The sequence below is a fragment of the Nerophis ophidion genome, linkage group LG07, assembly GCF_033978795.1.
Source record: "Nerophis ophidion isolate RoL-2023_Sa linkage group LG07, RoL_Noph_v1.0, whole genome shotgun sequence".
In the NCBI taxonomy this organism is placed as follows: domain Eukaryota; kingdom Metazoa; phylum Chordata; class Actinopteri; order Syngnathiformes; family Syngnathidae; genus Nerophis; species Nerophis ophidion.
Genome location: NC_084617.1, coordinates 71,800,493 through 71,820,492, shown reverse-complemented (window position 1 = coordinate 71,820,492; position 20,000 = coordinate 71,800,493). Strand labels below are relative to the sequence as shown.

General features: G+C 42.3%; 1 protein-coding gene across 1 annotated transcript in view; it reads left to right on the top strand.

Moving 5' to 3' along the window:
* add2 (adducin 2 (beta)) overlaps nt 1–20,000 on the top strand; it is a 49,806-nt gene that overhangs the window by 8,006 nt on the left and 21,800 nt on the right. The window contains 8 exon segments of the mRNA XM_061907062.1: nt 2,500–2,692; nt 6,188–6,329; nt 12,324–12,475; nt 12,562–12,595; nt 12,598–12,641; nt 13,806–13,884; nt 13,887–13,954; nt 16,356–16,499. Coding sequence (XP_061763046.1) covers nt 2,546–2,692; nt 6,188–6,329; nt 12,324–12,475; nt 12,562–12,595; nt 12,598–12,641; nt 13,806–13,884; nt 13,887–13,954; nt 16,356–16,499 — 810 coding nt within the window. The 5' untranslated portion in view covers nt 2,500–2,545.

Sequence of the window (20,000 nt, the reverse complement as noted above, 5' to 3'; positions counted from 1 at the left end):
CGCATCTTGTGACACTGGAGCAACTTAAATCCGTCGATTGGTAAGTGTTTGTTTCGCATTAAATGTGGGTATCTAGTTTCAGATGTACAAACAGCTAGCATAAATAGCATGTTAGCATCGATTAGCATAGCATGTTAGCATCGATTAGCTGGCAATCATCCATCCATCCATTTTCTAGCGCTTATTCCCCTTTGGAGTTGCGGGTGGCGCTGGCGCCTATCTCAGCTACAATCTGGCGGAAGGCGGGGTACACCCTGGACAAGTCGCCACCTCATCGCAGGGCCAACACAGATAGACAGACAACATTCTGTCACGTGCGGGTCGCATTTTAATGCGGGATCGTTCCTCCAACGCAAACATAGACACTCCGGACAACAACGTAAAGGTAAGAATGTTTTAATAACAAAAACACTGGTACAAAAACAGACGAAAAGAAACGCGTGGCGAAAGCACAGAAGCTAATGCTAACACTAGCATAGGATCAGGTAACAAGAAATCTAGTAATTACCAACTAAACAGTTGCATACCGCAAACAAGTGACCAAGACCGACTGACGGGACAAGGCAGGCTTAAATAAGGAAGTAATTAACAAAAACAGGTGTGCGTCTGGAACCCGCAGCAGGTGAAATCAATATGTTACCATGGTGACCAAACTGACTCACAAAAGGCACACAAACAACAAAGGGAGTCCAAACTAACAGAAAATAACTAAACTAAACATGATCCAGACTACGGATTATGACACATTCACACTCACATTCACACACTAGGGCCAATTTAGTGTTGGCTGGCAATCATGCCGTGACCAAATATGTCTGATTAGCACATAAGTCAACAACATCAACAAAACTCACCTTTGTGATTTCGTTGACTTAATGGTTGCAAATGCATCTGCAGGTTATCCATACATCTCTGTGCCATGTCTGCTTTAGCATCGCTGGTAAAATGTGGAGACACTCTGATACATTCAATGGGGGTCTGGCGGCAGACACTTTGGCATCTTCGGGCCAGTGGTGCAACTTGAATCCCTCCCTGTTAGTGTTGTTACACCCTCCGACAACACACCGTCAAGGCATGATGTCTCCAAGGTTCCAAAAAAATAGTCGAAAAAACGGAAAATAACAGAGCTGAGACCCGGTGTTTGTAATGTGAAAATGAAAATGGCGGGTGTGTTACCTCGGTGACGTCACGTTCTGACGTCATCGCTAAAAGACCGATAAACAGAAAGGCGTTTAATTTGCCAAAATTCACCCATTTAGAGTTCGGAAATCCAAGGCTGCCCTTTGTCACCGATTCTGTTCATAACTTTTATGGACGGAATTTCTAGGCGCAGTCAAGGCGTTGAGGGGTTCTGGTTTGGTAACCGCAGGATTAGGTCTCTGCTTTTTGCAGATGATGTGGTCCTGATGGCTTCATCTGACCAGGATCTTCAGCTCTCGCTGGATCGGTTTGCAGCTGAGTGAGAATCAGCACCTCCAAGTCCGAGTCCATGGTTCTCGCCCGGAAAAGGGTGGAATGCCATCTCCGGGTTGGGGAGGAGACCCTGCCCCAAGTGGAGGAGTTCAAGTACCTAGGAGTCTTGTTCACGAGTGAGGGAAGAGTGGATCATGAGATCGACAGGCAGATCGGTGCGGCGTTTTCAGTAATGCGGACGCTGTATCGATCCGTTGTGGTGAAGAAGGAGCTGAGCCGGAAGGCAAAGCTCTCAATTTACCGGTCGATCTACGTTCCCATCCTCACCTATGGTCATGAGCTTTGGGTCATGACCGAAAGGATAAGATCACGGGTACAAGCGGCCGAAATGAGTTTCCTCCGCCGGGTGGTGGGTCTCTCCCTTAGAGATAGGGTGAGAAGCTCTGCCCTCCGAGAGGAACTCAAACTCAAAGTAAAGCCGCTGCTCCTCCACATCGAGAGGAGCCAGATGAGGTGGTTCGGGCATCTGGTCAGGATGCCACCCGAACGCCTCCCTAGGGAGGTGTTTAGGGCACGTCCAACCGGTAGGAGGCCACGGGGAAGACCCAGGACACGTTGGGAAGACTATGTCTCCCGGCTGGCCTGGGAACGCCTCGGGATCCCCCGGGAAGAGCTAGACGAAGTGGCTGGGGAGAGGGAAGTCTGGGTTTCCCTGCTTAGGCTGTTGCCCCCGCGACCCGACCTCTTATAAGCGTAAGATGATGGATGGATGGAGTTCGGAAATCGGTTAAAAAATACATGGTCTTTTTTCTGCACCATCAAGGTATATATTGACGCGTACATAGGTTTGGTGATAATGTTCCCCTTTAACGTTTTTCTTTCATTTTTTGATAGAATAAATGTACTGCGTGCAAGCATATCTTCTAAACTTTAACGTTGTTTGATGATTCTCCAACTATGTGGCCCACTATATCATTTCATGTCTGCTATAATTGCAATGTGGCCCCTTATAAAAACGAGTTTGACGCCTCTCTGTTGCTTTATGTCCCCTATTCTAATTTTAGTTACATTCCTTGTGTTCTGCAGCGTTCTCCTCGACCCAGACCTGCTTGTAACACATCAACTGTGGAAGATGAGCAAGTCCCCGACCCCTAAGGGGACCCCGGTGCAGCGCAGCCCCAGTGATGGGGTCCCGGAGGGCCTCCAGTCTCCTCAGCAGTCAACACCCAGCTCCGAGCCGGTTCTTAAGAAACGCATCTCCAGCCTCCTTCAGAGTCCGGTAAGATACGGCGTAATCAACTTTAAACAAATACAGTCTCGTCTTGGCGCCAGTGGAAAATCAATCCGCTCTCAAATGTCAGTTTTTACGCTGACGCCGCACTCGATATTGAATATTAAATGACGACGGTAAAACTGTCAAATAATTTGTCAAAAAGTAAAAGTGCAGTTTAAGCAGGTATGAATAATGTATCATCAATCAATCAATCAATGTTTATTTATATAGCCCCAAATCACAAATGTCTCAAAGGACTGCACAAATCATTACGACTACAACATCCTCGGAAGAACCCACAAAAGGGCAAGGAAAACTCACACCCAGTGGGCAGGGAGAATTCACATTCAGTGGGACGCCAGTGACAATGCTGACTATGAGAAACCTTGGAGAGGACCTCAGATGTGGGCAACCCCCCCCCCTCTATCATGTTTTTTTTATTGTTGTAAAGCAGGGGTCACCAAGGCGGTGCCCGTAAGGACCAGATGAGTCGCCCGCTGGCCTGTTCTAAAAATAGCTCAAATAGCAGCACTTACCAGTGAGCTGCCTCTATTTTTCTTAATTGTATTTATTTACTAGCAAGCTGGTCTAGATTTGCTCAACATTTTTAATTCTAAGAGAGACAAAACTCAAATAGAATTGAAAATCCAAGAAAATATTTTAAAGACTTGGTCTTCACTTGTTTAAATAAATTCATTTCTTTTTTTACTTTTCTTCTTATAACTTTCCGAAAGACAATTTTAGAGAAAAAATACAACCTTAAAAATGATTTTAGGATTTTTAAACACATGTACCTTTTTACCTTTTAAATTCCTTCCTCTTCTTTCCTGACAATTTAAATCAATGTTCGAGTATTTTTTTTATTGTAAAGAATAATAAATACATTTTAATTTATTTCTTCATTTTAGCTTCTGTTTTATGGACGAAGAATATTTGTGAAATATTTCTTCCAACTTATTATGATTAAAATTCAAAAAAAATATTCTGGCAAATCTAGAAAATCTTTAGAATCAAATGTAAATCTTATTTCAAATTATTTTGAATTTCTTTTAAGATTTTTGTTCAGGAAAATCTTGAAGAAATAATGATTTTTCTTTGTTAGAAATATAGCTAGTTATATATTATAACAAAGTGCAGATTGGATTTTAACCTATTTAAAACATGTCATCAAAATTCTAAAATTAATCTTAATCAGGAAAAATGACTAATGATGTTCCATAAATTATTTTTTTAATTTTTTCAAAAAGATTCGAAATAGCTAGTTTTTCTCTTCTTTTTTTAAATTGAATTTTGAATTTTAAACAGTCGAAATTGAAGATAAACTATGTTTCAAAATTAAATTTGAATTTTTTTTCCTGTTTTCTCCTCTTTTAAACTGTTCAATTAAGTATTTTTGTCATCATTTATTCTCTACAAAGAAACCTTCCGTAAAAGGAAAAAAAATGTACGAAGGAGTGACAGATAGAAATAGTGAATTGCATTTATATAGCGCTTTTCTCTAGTGACTCAAAGCGCTTTTACATAGTGAAACCAAATTATCTAAGTTACATTTAAACCAGTGTGGGTGGCACTGGGAGCAGGTGGGTAAAGTGTCTTGCCCGAGGACACAACGGCAGTGACTAGGTGGGCGGAAGCGGGAATCGAACCTGAAACCCTCAAGTTGCGGGCACGGCCACTCTACCAACCGAGCTAATGCCGCCCCTAAATACCCATTTTTTTTATTTATTAAAGGTAAATTGAGCAAATTGGCTATTTCTGGCAATTTATTTAAGTGTGTATCAAACTGGTAGCCCTTGGCATTAATCAGTACCCAAGAAGTAGCTCTTGGTTTCAAAAAGGTTGGTGACCCCTGCTTTAATGCAATCAATCCCTACATTTCCTACCAACTGGTTGTTAGTCAATCATAGGGCGCATGTAGACAACTACACTGTCAGAGTAAATGTTAAACAGTCCTGCTTCACCACATCAAGCTTCAAATCAATTTACTAAGGATATTCTACAACATGTAAATCCTACGTTTAGCATGTTCAAGCTTAAAAATGGCTAAATGAACTAAAAATATCAACACTGTAGTACGAATCCAAACCCCTCAAATCTAAACTCCAAACATCCCAGAACAAGCCAGTCAGGCTTGTTCTGGGATGCCTACCCACTTCTCCAAAGTGGGTAGGCACAGAACGGAGGACAGACTTGTCATGTTTTTGTTAACATAATAGTGAGAGTCCAGTCCATAGTGGATCTAACATAATAGTGAGAGTCCAGTCCATAGTGGATCTAACATAATAGTGAGAGTCCAGTCCATAGTGGATCTAACATAATAGTGAGAGTCCAGTCCATAGTGGATCTAACATAATAGTGAGAGTCCAGTCCATAGTGGATCTAACATAATAGTGAGAGTCCAGTCTATAGTGGATCTAACATAATAGTGAGAGTCCAGTCTATAGTGGATCTAACATAATTGTGAGAGTCCAGTCTATAGTGGATCTAACATAATAGTGAGAGTCCAGTCCATAGTGGGTCTAACATATTAGTGAGAGTCCAGTCCATAGTGGAAATAACATAATAGTGAGAGTCCAGTCTATAGTGGATCTAACATAATAGTGAGAGTCCAGTCCATAGTTGGTCTAACATATTAGTGAGAGTCCAGTCCATAGTGGAAATAACATAATAGTGGGAGTCCAGTCCATAGTGGATCTAACATAACAGTGGGAGTCCAGTCCATAGTGGATCTAACATAATAGTGCGAGAGTCCAGTCCATAGTGGATCTAACATAATAGTGAGAGTCCAGTCCATAGTGGGTCTAACATATTAGTGAGAGTCCAGTCCATAGTGGATCTAACTTGATAGTGAGAGTCCAGTCCATAGTGGATCTAACATAATAGTGAGAGTCCAGTCCATAGTGGATCTAACATAATAGTGAGAGTCCAGTCCATAGTGGATCTAACATAATAGTGAGAGTCCAGTCCATAGTGGATCCAACATAATAGTGAGAGTCCAGTCCATAGTGGATCTAACATAATAGTGAGAGTCCAGTCCATAGTGGGTCTAACATAATAGTGAGAGTCCAGTCCATAGTGGATCTAACATAATAGTGAGAGTCCAGTCCATAGTGGATCTAACATAATAGTGAGAGTCCAGTCCATATTGGAAATAACATAATAGTGAGAGTCCAGTCCATAGTGGATCTAACATAATAGTGAGAGTCCAGTCCTAGTGGATCTAACATAATAGTGTGAGTCCAGTCCATAGTGGATCTAACATAATAGTGAGAGTACAGTCCATAGTGGATCTAACATAATAGTGAGAGTCCAGTCCATAGTGGATCTAACATAATAGTGGGAGTCCAGTCCATATTGGGGCCCGCAAGGGACCATCCCTGTTTGAGCACCACTGCCCCCTAACTGCAGGCGTGTGTATGGTTCTGGCATGAGTACTAAGAGTGCAGACACAAATGATGAAAAGGAAACACCGCACTTCATGAACGTTGTGTTTGTTCGCAGTCATTCAAGGAAGAGCTGGATGTTCTGATTCAGGAGCAGATGAAAAAAGGCGGCAACTCCTCCAACCTATGGGCCCTCAGACAGTTGGCGGACTACATGGCCCTGCATGGCTCCCCGGCCTCCCTACCGGTCTCCCCATCCAGTATGCACTTTTACACATGCAGTAGTACTGTTTGTCCTGGATCATGTTTGTGTGGGCGATGCTGCAAAATGTCATTCAAAGCCAGTTTGCCTGTACTTGAATATTATTTGACATTTTGCTATTTAAATTGTTGGGGGGAAAAAAGATAGAACCTAACGCAGGGGTGTCAAACGTGAGAAGGCCATTCTAAAACCTTGATTCTAGCCTGATTTAGCCATTCCTTTACCACTTTTGACGTTTGTTTGGGGTCATTGTCCTTTTGGAACACCCAACAGCGCCCAAGACCCAACCTCCGGGCTGATGGTTTTATGTTGTCCTGAACAATTTGGAGCTGATCCTCCTTTTTCATCATCCCATTTAAAGTACCAGTTCCATTGGCAGCAAAACAGGCCCAGAGCTAAATACTATAGGAATTGTGTTCCTGGGATTAAAGGCCTCACCTTTTTTCCTCCAAACATATTTAACATCTAACATAATAGTGAGAGTCCAGTCCATAGTCGGTCTAACATATTAATGAGAGTCCAGTCCATAGTGGATCTAACATAATAGTGAGAGTCCAGTCCATAGTGGATCTAACATAATAGTGAGAGTCCAGTCCATAGTGGATCTAACATAATAGTGAGAGTCCAGTCCATAGTCGGTCTAACATATTAATGAGAGTCCAGTCCATAGTGGATCTAACATAATAGTGAGAGTCCAGTCCATAGTGGGTCTAACATATTAATGAGAGTCCAGTCCATAGTGGGTCTAACATATTAATGAGAGTCCAGTCCATAGTGGATCTAACATAATAGTGAGAGTCCAGTCCAAGTGGATCTAACATAATAGTGAGAGTCCAGTCCATAGTGGGTCTAACATATTAATGAGAGTCCAGTCCATAGTGGGTCTAACATATTAATGAGAGTCCAGTCCATAGTGGATCTAACATAACAGTGGTAGTCCAGTCCATAGTGGAAATAACATAATAGTGAGAGTCCAGTCCATAGTGGATCTAACATAATAGTGAGAGTCCAGTCCATAGTGGGTCTAACATATTAATGAGAGTCCAGTCCATAGTGGGTCTAACATATTAATGAGAGTCCAGTCCATATTGGATCTAACATAACAGTGGTAGTCCAGTCCATAGTGGATCTAACATAATAGTGAGAGTCCAGTCCATAGTGGATCTAACATAATAGTGAGAGTCCAGTCCATAGTGGGTCTAACATATTAATGAGAGTCCAGTCCATAGTGGGTCTAACATATTAATGAGAGTCCAGTCCATAGTGGATCTAACATAATAGTGAGAGTCCAGTCCAAGTGGATCTAACATAATAGTGAGAGTCCAGTCCATAGTGGGTCTAACATATTAATGAGAGTCCAGTCCATAGTGGGTCTAACATATTAATGAGAGTCCAGTCCATAGTGGATCTAACATAATAGTGAGAGTCCAGTCCATAGTGGATCTAACATAATAGTGGGAGTCCAGTCCATATTGGGGCCAGCAAGGGACTATCCCTGTTTGAGCACCACTGCCCCCTAACTGCAGCCGTGTGTATGGTTCTGGCATGAGTACTAAGAGTGCAGACACAATGTTAGGTATTGTGGCCAAACAGCTCAATTTTTGTTTGATCTGACATCACATGCACAAAGATAAGAACTTCGGGAGGAAAACTCTGGAAAACGACCATACTTGCCAACCCTCCCGGATTTTCCAGGAGACTCCCGAAATTCAGCGCCTCTCCCGAAAACGAAAATCTCCCGAAATTCAGGTGGAGCTGGAAGCCACGCCCCCTCCAACACCAGACCTGACTCAATGTTGTGACCCTCTTAAACAGGACAATACTGCCATCTACTGTACATAGAATAGAATGTAAATATATTCTACATTTAAGTGCAGTCAAGGAACATGCATTAGGGAGTCTGTTCTGAAGCCCACAGTAAAGAGACGTAACTTCATCACGTCGCCTGGTTATTGACTCCAACCCAATATATTACACCGTCGACGAGCAAAATGAAGAACTACGCTTGCGAGTTCCAGAACGATTGGAAACAAGAATTTCAGTTTATCCAGGAGAGTTCGAAGGGGAAGGGTATGTTGACTGTAAATTTTGTATAACGGACTTCTCCATTGAACACGGCGGCCGATTGGATATACTCAGCCATGAAAGGTCAGTCAGCGAAGCACAAAGCGTCCGCAGCGCAGCATCGTTCACAACCCAGTATTATGGCCCACCTCGCAAAATGGAGACCCGATGGTGTAACTTATGCTGAGACAAAGATGGCAATGCGGATGTCTACAACAAATCCGTGATATATGTTCCCGGATTCGGAGATCGCTCGCTATTATGCAAATGGCCGAACAAAGGTTACTCAAATAGTGAAAGGTAAGTGTTGTTCTTTTTTTAGTAACCAGCAAGCACAGTACAGTTAGTAGAACAACTGTGTTTTTATTACTGTGTATTTGATAGGTGCCGTCGGAAATTCAACTATTCCTTTTATTTATGTATATATAATAAAATAAATATATATAGCTAGAATTCACTGAAAGTCAAGTATTTCATACATATATATATATTTATATATATATATATGAAATACTCAAGTTGGTAAATTATACGCCACCCCTCTTAACCACGCCCCCCCCCACCCGAAATCGGAGGTCTCAAGGTTGGCAAGTATGGTCGCGACTGTATCTACAAAATAAACCACATGATGTTAGTGCACCAGTCGAGGAAAATGATCAAACTACATAAATAACATCCCGTAATTTGATTTTGATAAACATTTTTATCTTGATGGATTTAAAATGAACACCAAGGAGTTGAACGATGAACATGATCAGATAACTAGATGAGGCAATTCCTGAAAGAATTGCGTGTGAATGCTCCATACTTGCCAACCTTGAAACCTCCGATTTTGGGAGGTGTGGGGTGTGGGGTGGGGGGGCGTGGTCAGGGGTGGGGCGGAGGCGTGGTTGGGGCGGGGGGCGTGGGGCGTGGTTAAGAGGGGAGGAATATATTTATATCTACAATTCACCAACTCGAGTATTTCATTTATATTTCATATATATATATATATATATATATATATATATATATATATATATATATATATATATGTGTGTATGAAATACTTGACTTTCAGTGAATTCTAGCTATATATATTAATTGTATTATATATATAAATAAAATAAATAGTTGAATATCAGACGGCAACTATCAAATACACAGTAATAAAAACACAGTTGTTCTACTAACTGTACTTTTCTTGCTGGTTACTAAAAAAAAAAACGTACCTTTCACTATTTGAGTAACCTTTGTTCTGCCATTTATTTCTTCGACGGTGTAATATATTGGGTTGGAGTCAATAACCAGGCGAGGTGATGAAGTTACGTCTCTTTACTGTGGGCTTCAGAACAGACTCCCTCACTTGTCGTCAGGTGCCCAACACCACGTAAATCGTTGGCCAATCAAAAAGCAACCCCATAACACTATAGCCAACATTCACCAGGAGATGGCAACAGACAACATAGATCACTCTATTACAAACGGCGTCGCCATGGCTGTAACTTCCTTGTTCTTCTGCTTCGTCTCCTTGTGTGTGCAGTTTTTTTATTCAAATCCGTAGATGTTGTAACGTGAATGGGCAGGCAAGCTGTTTATATTGTGGGAAAGCGAACGTAAAAGCAGGCCACGCCCCCTCCAGCTCCGGCTGAATTTCGGGAGATTTTTGGGAGAAAATTTCTTCCGGGAGGTTTTCGGGAGAGGCGCTGAATTTCGGGAGTCTCACGGAAAATCCGGGAGGGTTGGCAAGTATGGAATGCTCCAATGTTGAAGTTAAACAGAAATGCTGTATTTTAAAAAAAAATTTTATTGTTGAAGTGGAGCACGCAATTCCAAAACAAGCTGAATATTTTGAAGTAGGAACAGTTTGAGTCAGATAAAAAAATGTGGGAATTGTGGAACTTTGAAGAATGTCCCATTGACATCAATGGGAATTTTTTTGAAAATGGTAAAAAAAAATTAAATGAGTTGAAATGGTTGGTGTCCGCTAGTGGCTTTTTTGCCGATATCCGATATTCCGATATCAACCGATACCGATATAGACAGTTGTGGAACGAACACATTATTATGCCTAATTTTGTTGTGATGCCCCGCTGGATGCATTAAACCAGGGGTGCCCACACTTTTTCTGCAGGCGAGCTACTTTTCAATTGACCAACTCGAGGGGATCTTCCTCATTTATATATATCATTTATATTTAATTATTTATGAAAGAGACATTTTTGTAAACAAGTTAAATGTGTTTAATGATAATACAAGCATGTGTAACACATATAGATGTCTTTCTTTCACGAAGACAAGAATATAAGTTGGTGTATTACCTGATTCTGATGACTTGCATTGATTGGAATCAGACAGTAATGATGATAACGCCCACATTTTCAAATGGAGGAGAAAAAAAGTTGTCCTTTCTGTACAATACCACATGAAAGTGGTTGTTTTTTGGCATCTAATTCATCCAGCTTCCATACACTTTACAAGAAAAACATTGGCGGCAAATTCCGTAGCTTGCTTGATTGACATTCACGGCACCCGAGGGTCTTGTGAGATGACGCTGGCTGCTGCCAGTTCATTATTATGAAAAAATGACAGAGAGGAAGGCGAGAAACACTTTTTATTTCAACAGACTTTCGCGCCGTCCCTTCCGTCAAAACTCTAAAGGCCGACTGCACATTTCCTATCTTCACAATAAAAGCCCTGCTTCATGCTGCCTGCGCTAACAAAATAAGAGTCTCGGAAAGCTGGCGTGCACAAGTGCTGTGCACGCCAGCTTTCTGAGGGATCGCTTGTGCACGCCAGTTTTCCGAGACTCTGTATTTAGTTAGCGCAGGCAGCATGAAGCAGGGCTTTTATTGTGAAGATAGGAAATGTGCAGTCGGCCTTTAGAGTTTTGACGGAAGGTACGGCGCGAGAGTCTGTTGAAATAAAAAGTGTTTCTCGCCTTCCTCTCTGTCATTTTTAATAATAATGATCTTGCAGCAGCCAGCGTCATCTCACAAGACCCTCCGGTACCGTGAATGTCATTTAAGTGACGTCTTGGTGAAGATTGATGATCACTAATTTTTAGGTCTATTTTTTTTAAAAGCCTGGCTCGAGATCGACTGACACACCCCCCGCGGTCGACTGGTAGCTCGCGATCAACGTAATGGGCACCCCTGCATTAAACAATGTAACAAGGTTTTCCAAAATAAATCAACTCAAGTTATGGAAAAAAATGCCAACATAGCACTGCCATATTTATTATTGAAGTCACAAAGGGCATTATTTTTTTTTAACACGCCTCAACACAGCAGCTTGGAATTTGGGACATGCTCTCCCTGAGAGAGCATGAGGAGGTTGAGGTGGGCGTGGCAGGGGGGTGTTTATTGTAGCCTACCACAGAGCAAAGGACATACACTATTTGATTTTCTATTATGCAGCTCATTTTTATTTGACAGTCATTGAAATATCTTGTGTGACATCATGCACAAAAGTGCACTTTATTTGTTTTAAACTATTGTAGTGGCGTTCTGTGCAAAAAGTGCTCTTTAATTTAGTGTTGTTTTGATATGTCATCTTAGTGACATCATGCACAAAAGTGCACTCATATATTGTTTTTAAAATGTCTCTGACAATCTTGCACTTTGTGTTTTGAAATGACATGAATGTTTGTTTCAACTGTTTAATAAATACAGTTTTGCTAAATTGACTTAGTTTGGAGTTCCCTCTCTGCATGAAAGTTTAAAATGAGCATATATTATTGCAGTATGAATAAGAATGTTTTAATGTAGACATAGAATCATCATACTGCTGTGATTATATGCATCAAGTGTTCAGTCAAGGCTAAGGCAAAATATTGAGATATATTTGGTGTATTGTGACATGGCCTAAAAATATCGAGATATTTAAAAAAAAAGGCCGTATCGCCCAGCCCTACTTTCTTGTAAGTCTTGTATTGTCCGCCCGACAGACATGATGATGGTTACGCCCATTAACGACCTGCAGGCCTGTGATCCTGGCACCATGGTGAAGGGGGAACGACTGATGCGCTGCAAACTCGCCAGCATCCATCGTCTGTTCGATCTTTACGGCTGGGCCCAGATCGGTCACACTTCTCTCACTGTGGGTTTTTGCCATTAAGTCAAAATTCACTTATTGGTGATGGTTATTTTTAATAATTTTGTGTCTGTTTTTTTTTTTTTAAACAGCTGCGAGTTAGCAAAGAACTGGAACATTTCTTGTGCTCCCAGATGGCCTGGCCTACAGCGAGGTAGCTGGATCAAGCCTGGTTAGTATATAAATACTTTTTACATTGTTTACACTGATACTAAAACCATTTTGTTCTTTAAAATAACGACGCCAATGCTTAATTGAACTGTGCCTGAAAATGAATTTTTTTTAAATGGAAAACATGCACATTTTTACTTCGATTATATAAAGGAAATTATAAATAATGGATTAAAAAATAAGTAATACAATCCACAACAAATCGTCATTGTGGAGGGGGGCGTAGTCTGCAGGCCTGCCGCGGAACGGAGTGTGCAAGGATCGGCCTCGAAGACAGCGACAGGTGAGTAGATGGCCCAGGTGGGCCTTGTTATCGAATCACCTGCCGCCTTTATTAGCAGCAGCCTGGACGAGACATGAGCTGGGAGTTGGAGCCCGAAAAAGTCACACGAACTGAGACACGTTGGACTGAAAAATCCGAAAATATATTGCTGGAAAGCAATCACTGCATGAAAATACAAGACTTTTACCTCAGACTGCCGGGCTCATAAGAGGAATCGTAGTGTCAGTAGGGCACCTCTACAGTCATAATTACTGCAGCAATACAGAATACAGACAAACTTTCTCCCAAAAATCTCCCGAAATTCAGGCGGAGCTGGAAGCCACGCCCCCTCCGGCTCCATGCGGACCTGAGTGAGGACAGCCTGTTTTCATGTCCGCTTTCCCACAATATAAACAGCGTGCCTGCCCAATGACGTTATAACTGTAGAATGATCGAGGGCGAGTTCTTGGTTTTTTATGTGGGTTTATTGTTAAACAGTTTCATTAACGTCCTCCCAGGGCGGTAAAACAACACACAACAACAGCAGTCACGTTTTCGTCTACCGTAAAGCAGTTTGTCTGCCGTAAACAGCAATGTTGTCACACTCTTAAAAAGGACAATACAGCCATCTACTGTACAAGCATATGGTTGGAAAAATAGTGACAGAGAATAGAACAAGGATGGACAATTCAACCCTTAACTCAACAATGAGTATTATATACATACTGAAAGTCAAGTATGTCTTATATATATATATATATATATATGAAATACTTTACTCTTAACCACGCCCCCGCCCCACCCCCGACCAAAACCCCCCCACCCGACTCCCCCCACCCCCCACCTTCCGAAATCTGAGGTTGGCATTTATGACATAAAGTATTTGCATGCTGTGTCTTTCAGGTGAAGGTGAATATCTTGGGGGAAATAGTGGAAAAGGGCAGCACCAACCTGGGCGTGGACACGGAGAAGTTCAGTCTGCACTCGCCATCTACTCCGCCCGCCCCAACGTTCGCTGTCTGCTTCACCTTCACACACCAGCCACAGCTGCAGTAAGTCTTTTTGGGAGATAAGTACATTGCTACCTCATTAGGTCACACAATGACCAGGTTTTACTTTCTGTCTTGCTTCTGGTGAGGGCGGTGGCATTTTTTTTCCGCTCCCTTTTTCTCCCTGCTTGTGTTATGGTTTAAATAGGGGAGATGACGGTAGACTGACACCAGGTGGGAGTAATGTCCAAAGAATTATTTTATATATATTAACCATATATAGATATATATATACATATATAATAAAACAATAGAAAATAAACCAAGAAAATGGAGTGTGAACAATATCCAAAAGGGAATGGGTGACAGACTTCGTGAAGTGTTTAGCTGAGGTGTGTGTTACCAAATGTTGTGAAGAGACGAAAGAACACGGAAGTCCGTGGGGCAGGCAGAGGATCCAGGGCGAACGAGAGGCGTCGAGACTAACGTGTCCAAGCAGGAGGTCGAGAATCCAAAAGGGCAGTCCGGTAGGCAAGGGTTACACAGAGGATCACAGGAGAACACGGGGAACGCTGCGGGAAGACAACAGGAACATCAGACACAACGGAAACACGGAAGTCGCAGGGGAAGAGCGAGTACGGGGGATGGAAGCCAGATACGGGATGCTTACACAGCTACAGAAGACTATACTCCGGCGAGTGATGGCAGGTTGTCCAGGCTTAAGAAGGCAGATCGCTCATCAAGGACAAGTGTGTTGATTGCTGGAAAATGATTGCACCTGGTGGCTACTGCACGGCGCCTCCTTGGATATACGTGGCCGTGGGCGTGTCCAGAGGGGCGCACAGACGGCAGGAGTCCGAACCGTGACAGCTTGCTCTCTTAGTTTTGTCTTTTCTGCACTTTTTTGAAGCCTCTATCTTTGCGCTGTCCTCCAAATCTAAACATCAGACATGGAAATGATCAGCTGGACTCTCGACTCAATTGACAAAATCTTTTCGACGAGGAAAAGAGGTTCGGGGGAGCCCGGCTACCCTTATGGAACCATTGCTGCGGGGTACATGAGAGATTCCTGGGACAAATGGAGAATCAGTCCTTTCCATGGAGGACGTGGAATACATCTACCTATCTGGAACCGTGATCGCGGGGCACCTGCTGATTGGGCTGGGCATTGCTCTGGTGTATCGTCAAATTCGTGAGACGATGGCAGCCACTCAAGGAGCCAAAATGCCGTTTCTTGCAATGGAAGGATTGGGTCGGGCTGTAGGATCACAGACTGGGGCGATTTCTGAGCTCAATCGCAAGATGGATCACATCATGGAAAAGCCGCTTGAAAGGGAAACATTTCAGATGCGAGTCAGCATGGACGGATAGAACAGACAAGCCATTGTTTTGTCTGCTCGCGGAAAAACAAAAATCCTAATCTACGATTGGACTCCCTCGAATGGCCTTGACCAGGGGTGCCCATTACGTTGATCGCAAGCTACCGGTCGATCCCGGAGGATGTGTTAGTCGATCGCCAGCCAGGCATTTAAAAAAATAGACGTCACTTTATTGACATTCACGACACCTGAGGGTCTTGTGGGATGACACTGGCTGCTGCAAGCTCGTTATTAAGAAAAAGTGACAGACAGGAAGGCGGGAAACACTTTTTATTTCAACACATTCGCGCCGTACCTGCTGTCAAAACTCTAAAGACCGACTGCACAGTTCCTATCTTCACAATAAAAGCGCTGACTCCTCTTGCCTGCGCTAACAAATTAAGAGTCTCAGAAAGCTGGCGTGCACAAGCTAGCAAGCTACGGAGCTAATGGATTTCTTGTAAAGTGTATAAAAATGAGTATGGAAGCTGGACAAATAAGATGCCGAAAACCAACCACTTTTATGTAGCACCGGACAGAAAGGAGGACTTTTGTTCTCCTCCATTTGAAAGTGCCGACGTTATCCGCACTTCTGTCGGATTCCAATCAATGCAAGTCATCCGAGTCAGGTAACACTCCAACTTATATTCTTGTCTTTCATGAAAAAATGACTCTGTATGTGTTAAACATTATTGCATTATCATTAAAACCCTTTAATGATGGGCGGCATAGCTCGGTTGGTAGAGTGGCCGTGCCAGCAACTTGAGGGTTGCAGGTTCGATTCCCACTTGTGCCATCCTAGTTACTGCCGTTGTGTCCTTGGGCAAGACACTTTACCCACCTGCTCCCAGTGCCACCCACACTGGTTTAAATGTAACTTAGATATTGGGTTTCACTATGTAAAGCGCTATATAAAATATAATTCACTTCACTTAATATGTTAACAAAAACGTATGTTTCATAAATAATGCATTAAAACAAAAATAACATCCGTCGTCATCGGTTTCAAAATGATTGTGCTCAAAGAAGTGCAGCTCCCCTTTAAGTCATGTGCTTAGTTTTGTTGACGTAAACATCAAGTTTGACTGACATATGTCTGTTTTCAGGTGTCAGCCGTTAAAAGCGGCCTCCTGCCCATGTCCCACGAGGCCCTGCTGGTCGGCGACGTCGCCTACTTCGAATACAACGGCGTCATGGAGGCGGAGGAAGAACGTGTGGAGCTTCAGAAGAGCCTGGGGCCAACTTGCAAAGTAGGCACTGGATAAAAAGTAGACCCGCCTCAAAAGCTGCTAGCAATATTAAGATTGAAACGAGTTCAATGAGAAAATGGATGGATGGATCATGAGAGCTGAGGACCTGCAGTAAAGTTCCATTGTCTACCGCTTGTCCCTCTCAGGGTATGATACATAATTGCTTCATAATGCTCATCCATCCATCTTTCTTGCTTATCCGAGGTCGGGTCGCGGGGGCAGCAGCCTAAACAGAGAAGCCCAGACTTCCCTCTCCCCAGCCATTTCTTCAATCAATCATCAATCAATCAATGTTTATTTACGTAGCCCTAAATCACGAGTGTCTCAAAGGGCTGCACAAGCCACAACGACATCCGCGGTTCAGCGCCCACATGAGGGCAAGGAAAAACTCACAACAAAGTGGGACGTCGATGAGAATGACTATGAAAAACCTTGGAGAGGACCGCAAATGTGGGACTGACGTAAGGTTGTGAAAGTCCAGTCCATACTGGATCTAACATAATAGTGTGAGAGTTGAGTCTATAGTGGATCTAACATAATAGTGTGAGAGTCCAGTCCATAGTTAATCTAACGTAATAGTGAGAGTCCAGTCCGTTGTGGATCCAACATAATATTGTGAAAGTCCAGTCCATAGTGGATCTAACAAAATAGTGTGAGAGTCCAGTCCATAGTGGATCTAACATAATAATGACAGTCCAGTCCATAGTGGATCTAACGTAATAGTGAGAGTCCAGTCCATAGTGGATCTAACATAATTGTGAGAGTCCAGTCCATAGTGGATCCAAAATAATAGTGAGAGTCCAGTCCATAGTGGATCTAACATGATAGTGAGAGTCCAGTCCATAGTGGATCTAACATAATAGTGAGAGTCCAGTCCATAGTGGATCTAACATAATAGTGAGAGTCCAGTCCATAGTAGATTCAACATAATAGTGAGAGTCCAGTCCATAGTGGATCTAACATAATAGTGAGAGTCCAGTCCATAGTAAATCTAACATAATAGTGAGAGTCCAGTCCATAGTGGATCCAACATAATAGTGAGAGTCCAGTCCATAGTGGATCTAACATAATAGTGAGAGTCCAGTCCATAGTGGATCTAACATAATAGTGAGAGTCCAGCCCATAGTGGATCTAACTTAATAGTGAGAGTCCAGTCCATAGTGGATCTAACATAATAGTGAGAGTCCAGTCCATAGTGGATCTAACATAATAGTGAAAGTCCAGTCCATAGTGGATCTAACATAATAGTGAGAGTCCAGTCCATAGTGGATCTAACATAATAGTGAGAGTCCAGTCCAGTCCATAGTGGATCCAAAATAATAGTGAGAGTCCAGTCCATAGTGGATCTAACATAATAGTGAAAGTCCAGTCCATAGTGGATCTAACATAATAGTGAGAGTCCAGTCCATAGTGGATCTAACATAATAGTGAGAGTCCAGTCCATACATAGTGGATCCAAAATAATAGTGAGAGTCCAGTCCATAGTGGATCTAACATGATAGTGAGAGTCCAGTCCATAGTGGATCTAACATAATAGTGAGAGTCCAGTCCATAGTGGATCTAACATAATAGTGAGAGTCCAGTCCATAGTGGATCTAACATAATAGTGTGAGAGTCCAGTCCATAGTGGATCTAACATAATAGTGAGAGTCCAGTCCATAGTGAATCTAACGTAATATTGAGAGTCCAGTCCGTAATGGATCTAACATAATATTGTGAAAGTTCAGTTCATAGTGGATCCAACATAATAGTGAGAGTCCAGTCCATAGTGGATCCAACATAATAATGAGAGTCCAGTCCGTAGTGGATCCAACATAATAGTGAGAGTCCAGTCCATAGTGGATCCAAAATAAAAGTGAGAGTCCAGTCCATAGTGGATCTAACATGATAGTGAGAGTCCAGTCCATAGTGGATCTAACATAATAGTGAGAGTCCAGTCCATAGTGGATCTAACATAATAGTGAGAGTCCAGTCCATAGTGGATCTAAGAAAATAGTGTGAGAGTCCAGTCCATAGTGGATCTAACATAATAGTGAGAGTCCAGTCCATAGTGGATCTAACATAATAGTGAGAGTCCAGTCCATAGTGGATCTAACATAATAGTGACAGTCCAGTCCATAGTGGATCTAACATAATAGTGAGAGTCCATTCCATAGTGGATCTAACATAATAGTGAGAGTCCAGTCCATAGTGGATCCAAAATAATAGTGAGAGTCCAGTCCATAGTGGATCTAACATGATAGTGAGAGTCCAGTCCATAGTGGATCTAACATAATAGTGAGAGTCCAGTCCATAGTGGATCTAACATAATAGTGAGAGTCCAGTCCATAGTGGATCTAAGAAAATAGTGTGAGAGTCCAGTCCATAGTGGATCTAACATAATAGTGAGAGTCCAGTCCATAGTGGATCTAACATAATAGTGAGAGTCCAGTCCATAATGGATCTAACATATAATAGTGAGAGTCCAGTTCATAGTGGATCCAACATAATAGTGAGAGTCCAGTCCATAGTGGATCCAACATAATAATGAGAGTCCAGTCCGTAGTGGATCCAACATAATAGTGAGAGTCCAGTCCATAGTGGATCCAACATAATAGTGAGAGTCCAGTCCATAGTGGATCCAACATAATAGTGAGAGTCCAGTCCATAGTGGATCTAACATAATAGTGAGAGTCCAGTCCATAGTGGATCTAGCATAATAGTGAGAGTCCAGTCCATAGTGGATCTAACATAATAGTGAGAGTCCAGTCCATAGTGGATCTAGCATAATAGTGAGAGTCCAGTCCATAGTTGATCCAACATTATAGTGAGAGTCCAGTCCATAGTGGATCTAACATTATAGTGAGAGTCCAGTCCATAGTGGATCTAGCATAATATTGAGAGTCCAGTCCATAGTGGATCTAACATAATAGTGAGAGTCCAGTCCATAGTGGATGTAACATAATAGTGATAGTCCAGTCCATAGTGGATCTAACATAATAGTGAGCGTCCAGTCCATAGTGGATCTAACATAATAGTGAGAGTCCAGTCCATAGTGGATCTAACATAATAGTGAGAGTCCAGTCCATAGTGGATCTAACATAATAGTGTGAAAGTCCAGTCCATACTGGATCTAAGAAAATAGTGTGAAAGTCCAGTCCATAGTGGATCCAACATAATACTGAAAGTCCAGTCCATAGTGGATCTAACATAATAGTGAGAGTCCAGTCCATAACTGATCTAACATATAATAGTGAGAGTCCAGTCCATAGTGGATCCAACATAATAGTGAGAGTCCAGTCCATAGTGGATCCAACATAATAGTGAGAGTCCAGTCCATAGTGGATCTAACATAATAGTGAGAGTCCAGTCCATAGTGGATCCAACATAATAGTGAGAGTCCAGTCCATAGTGCATCTAACATAATAGTGAGAGTCCAGTCCATAGTGGATCTTTCCCCCTATCATCCAGTTGTCCACGTGGCCTATTTTTGCAACCACCACTGCTGCAAATGATGGCTTC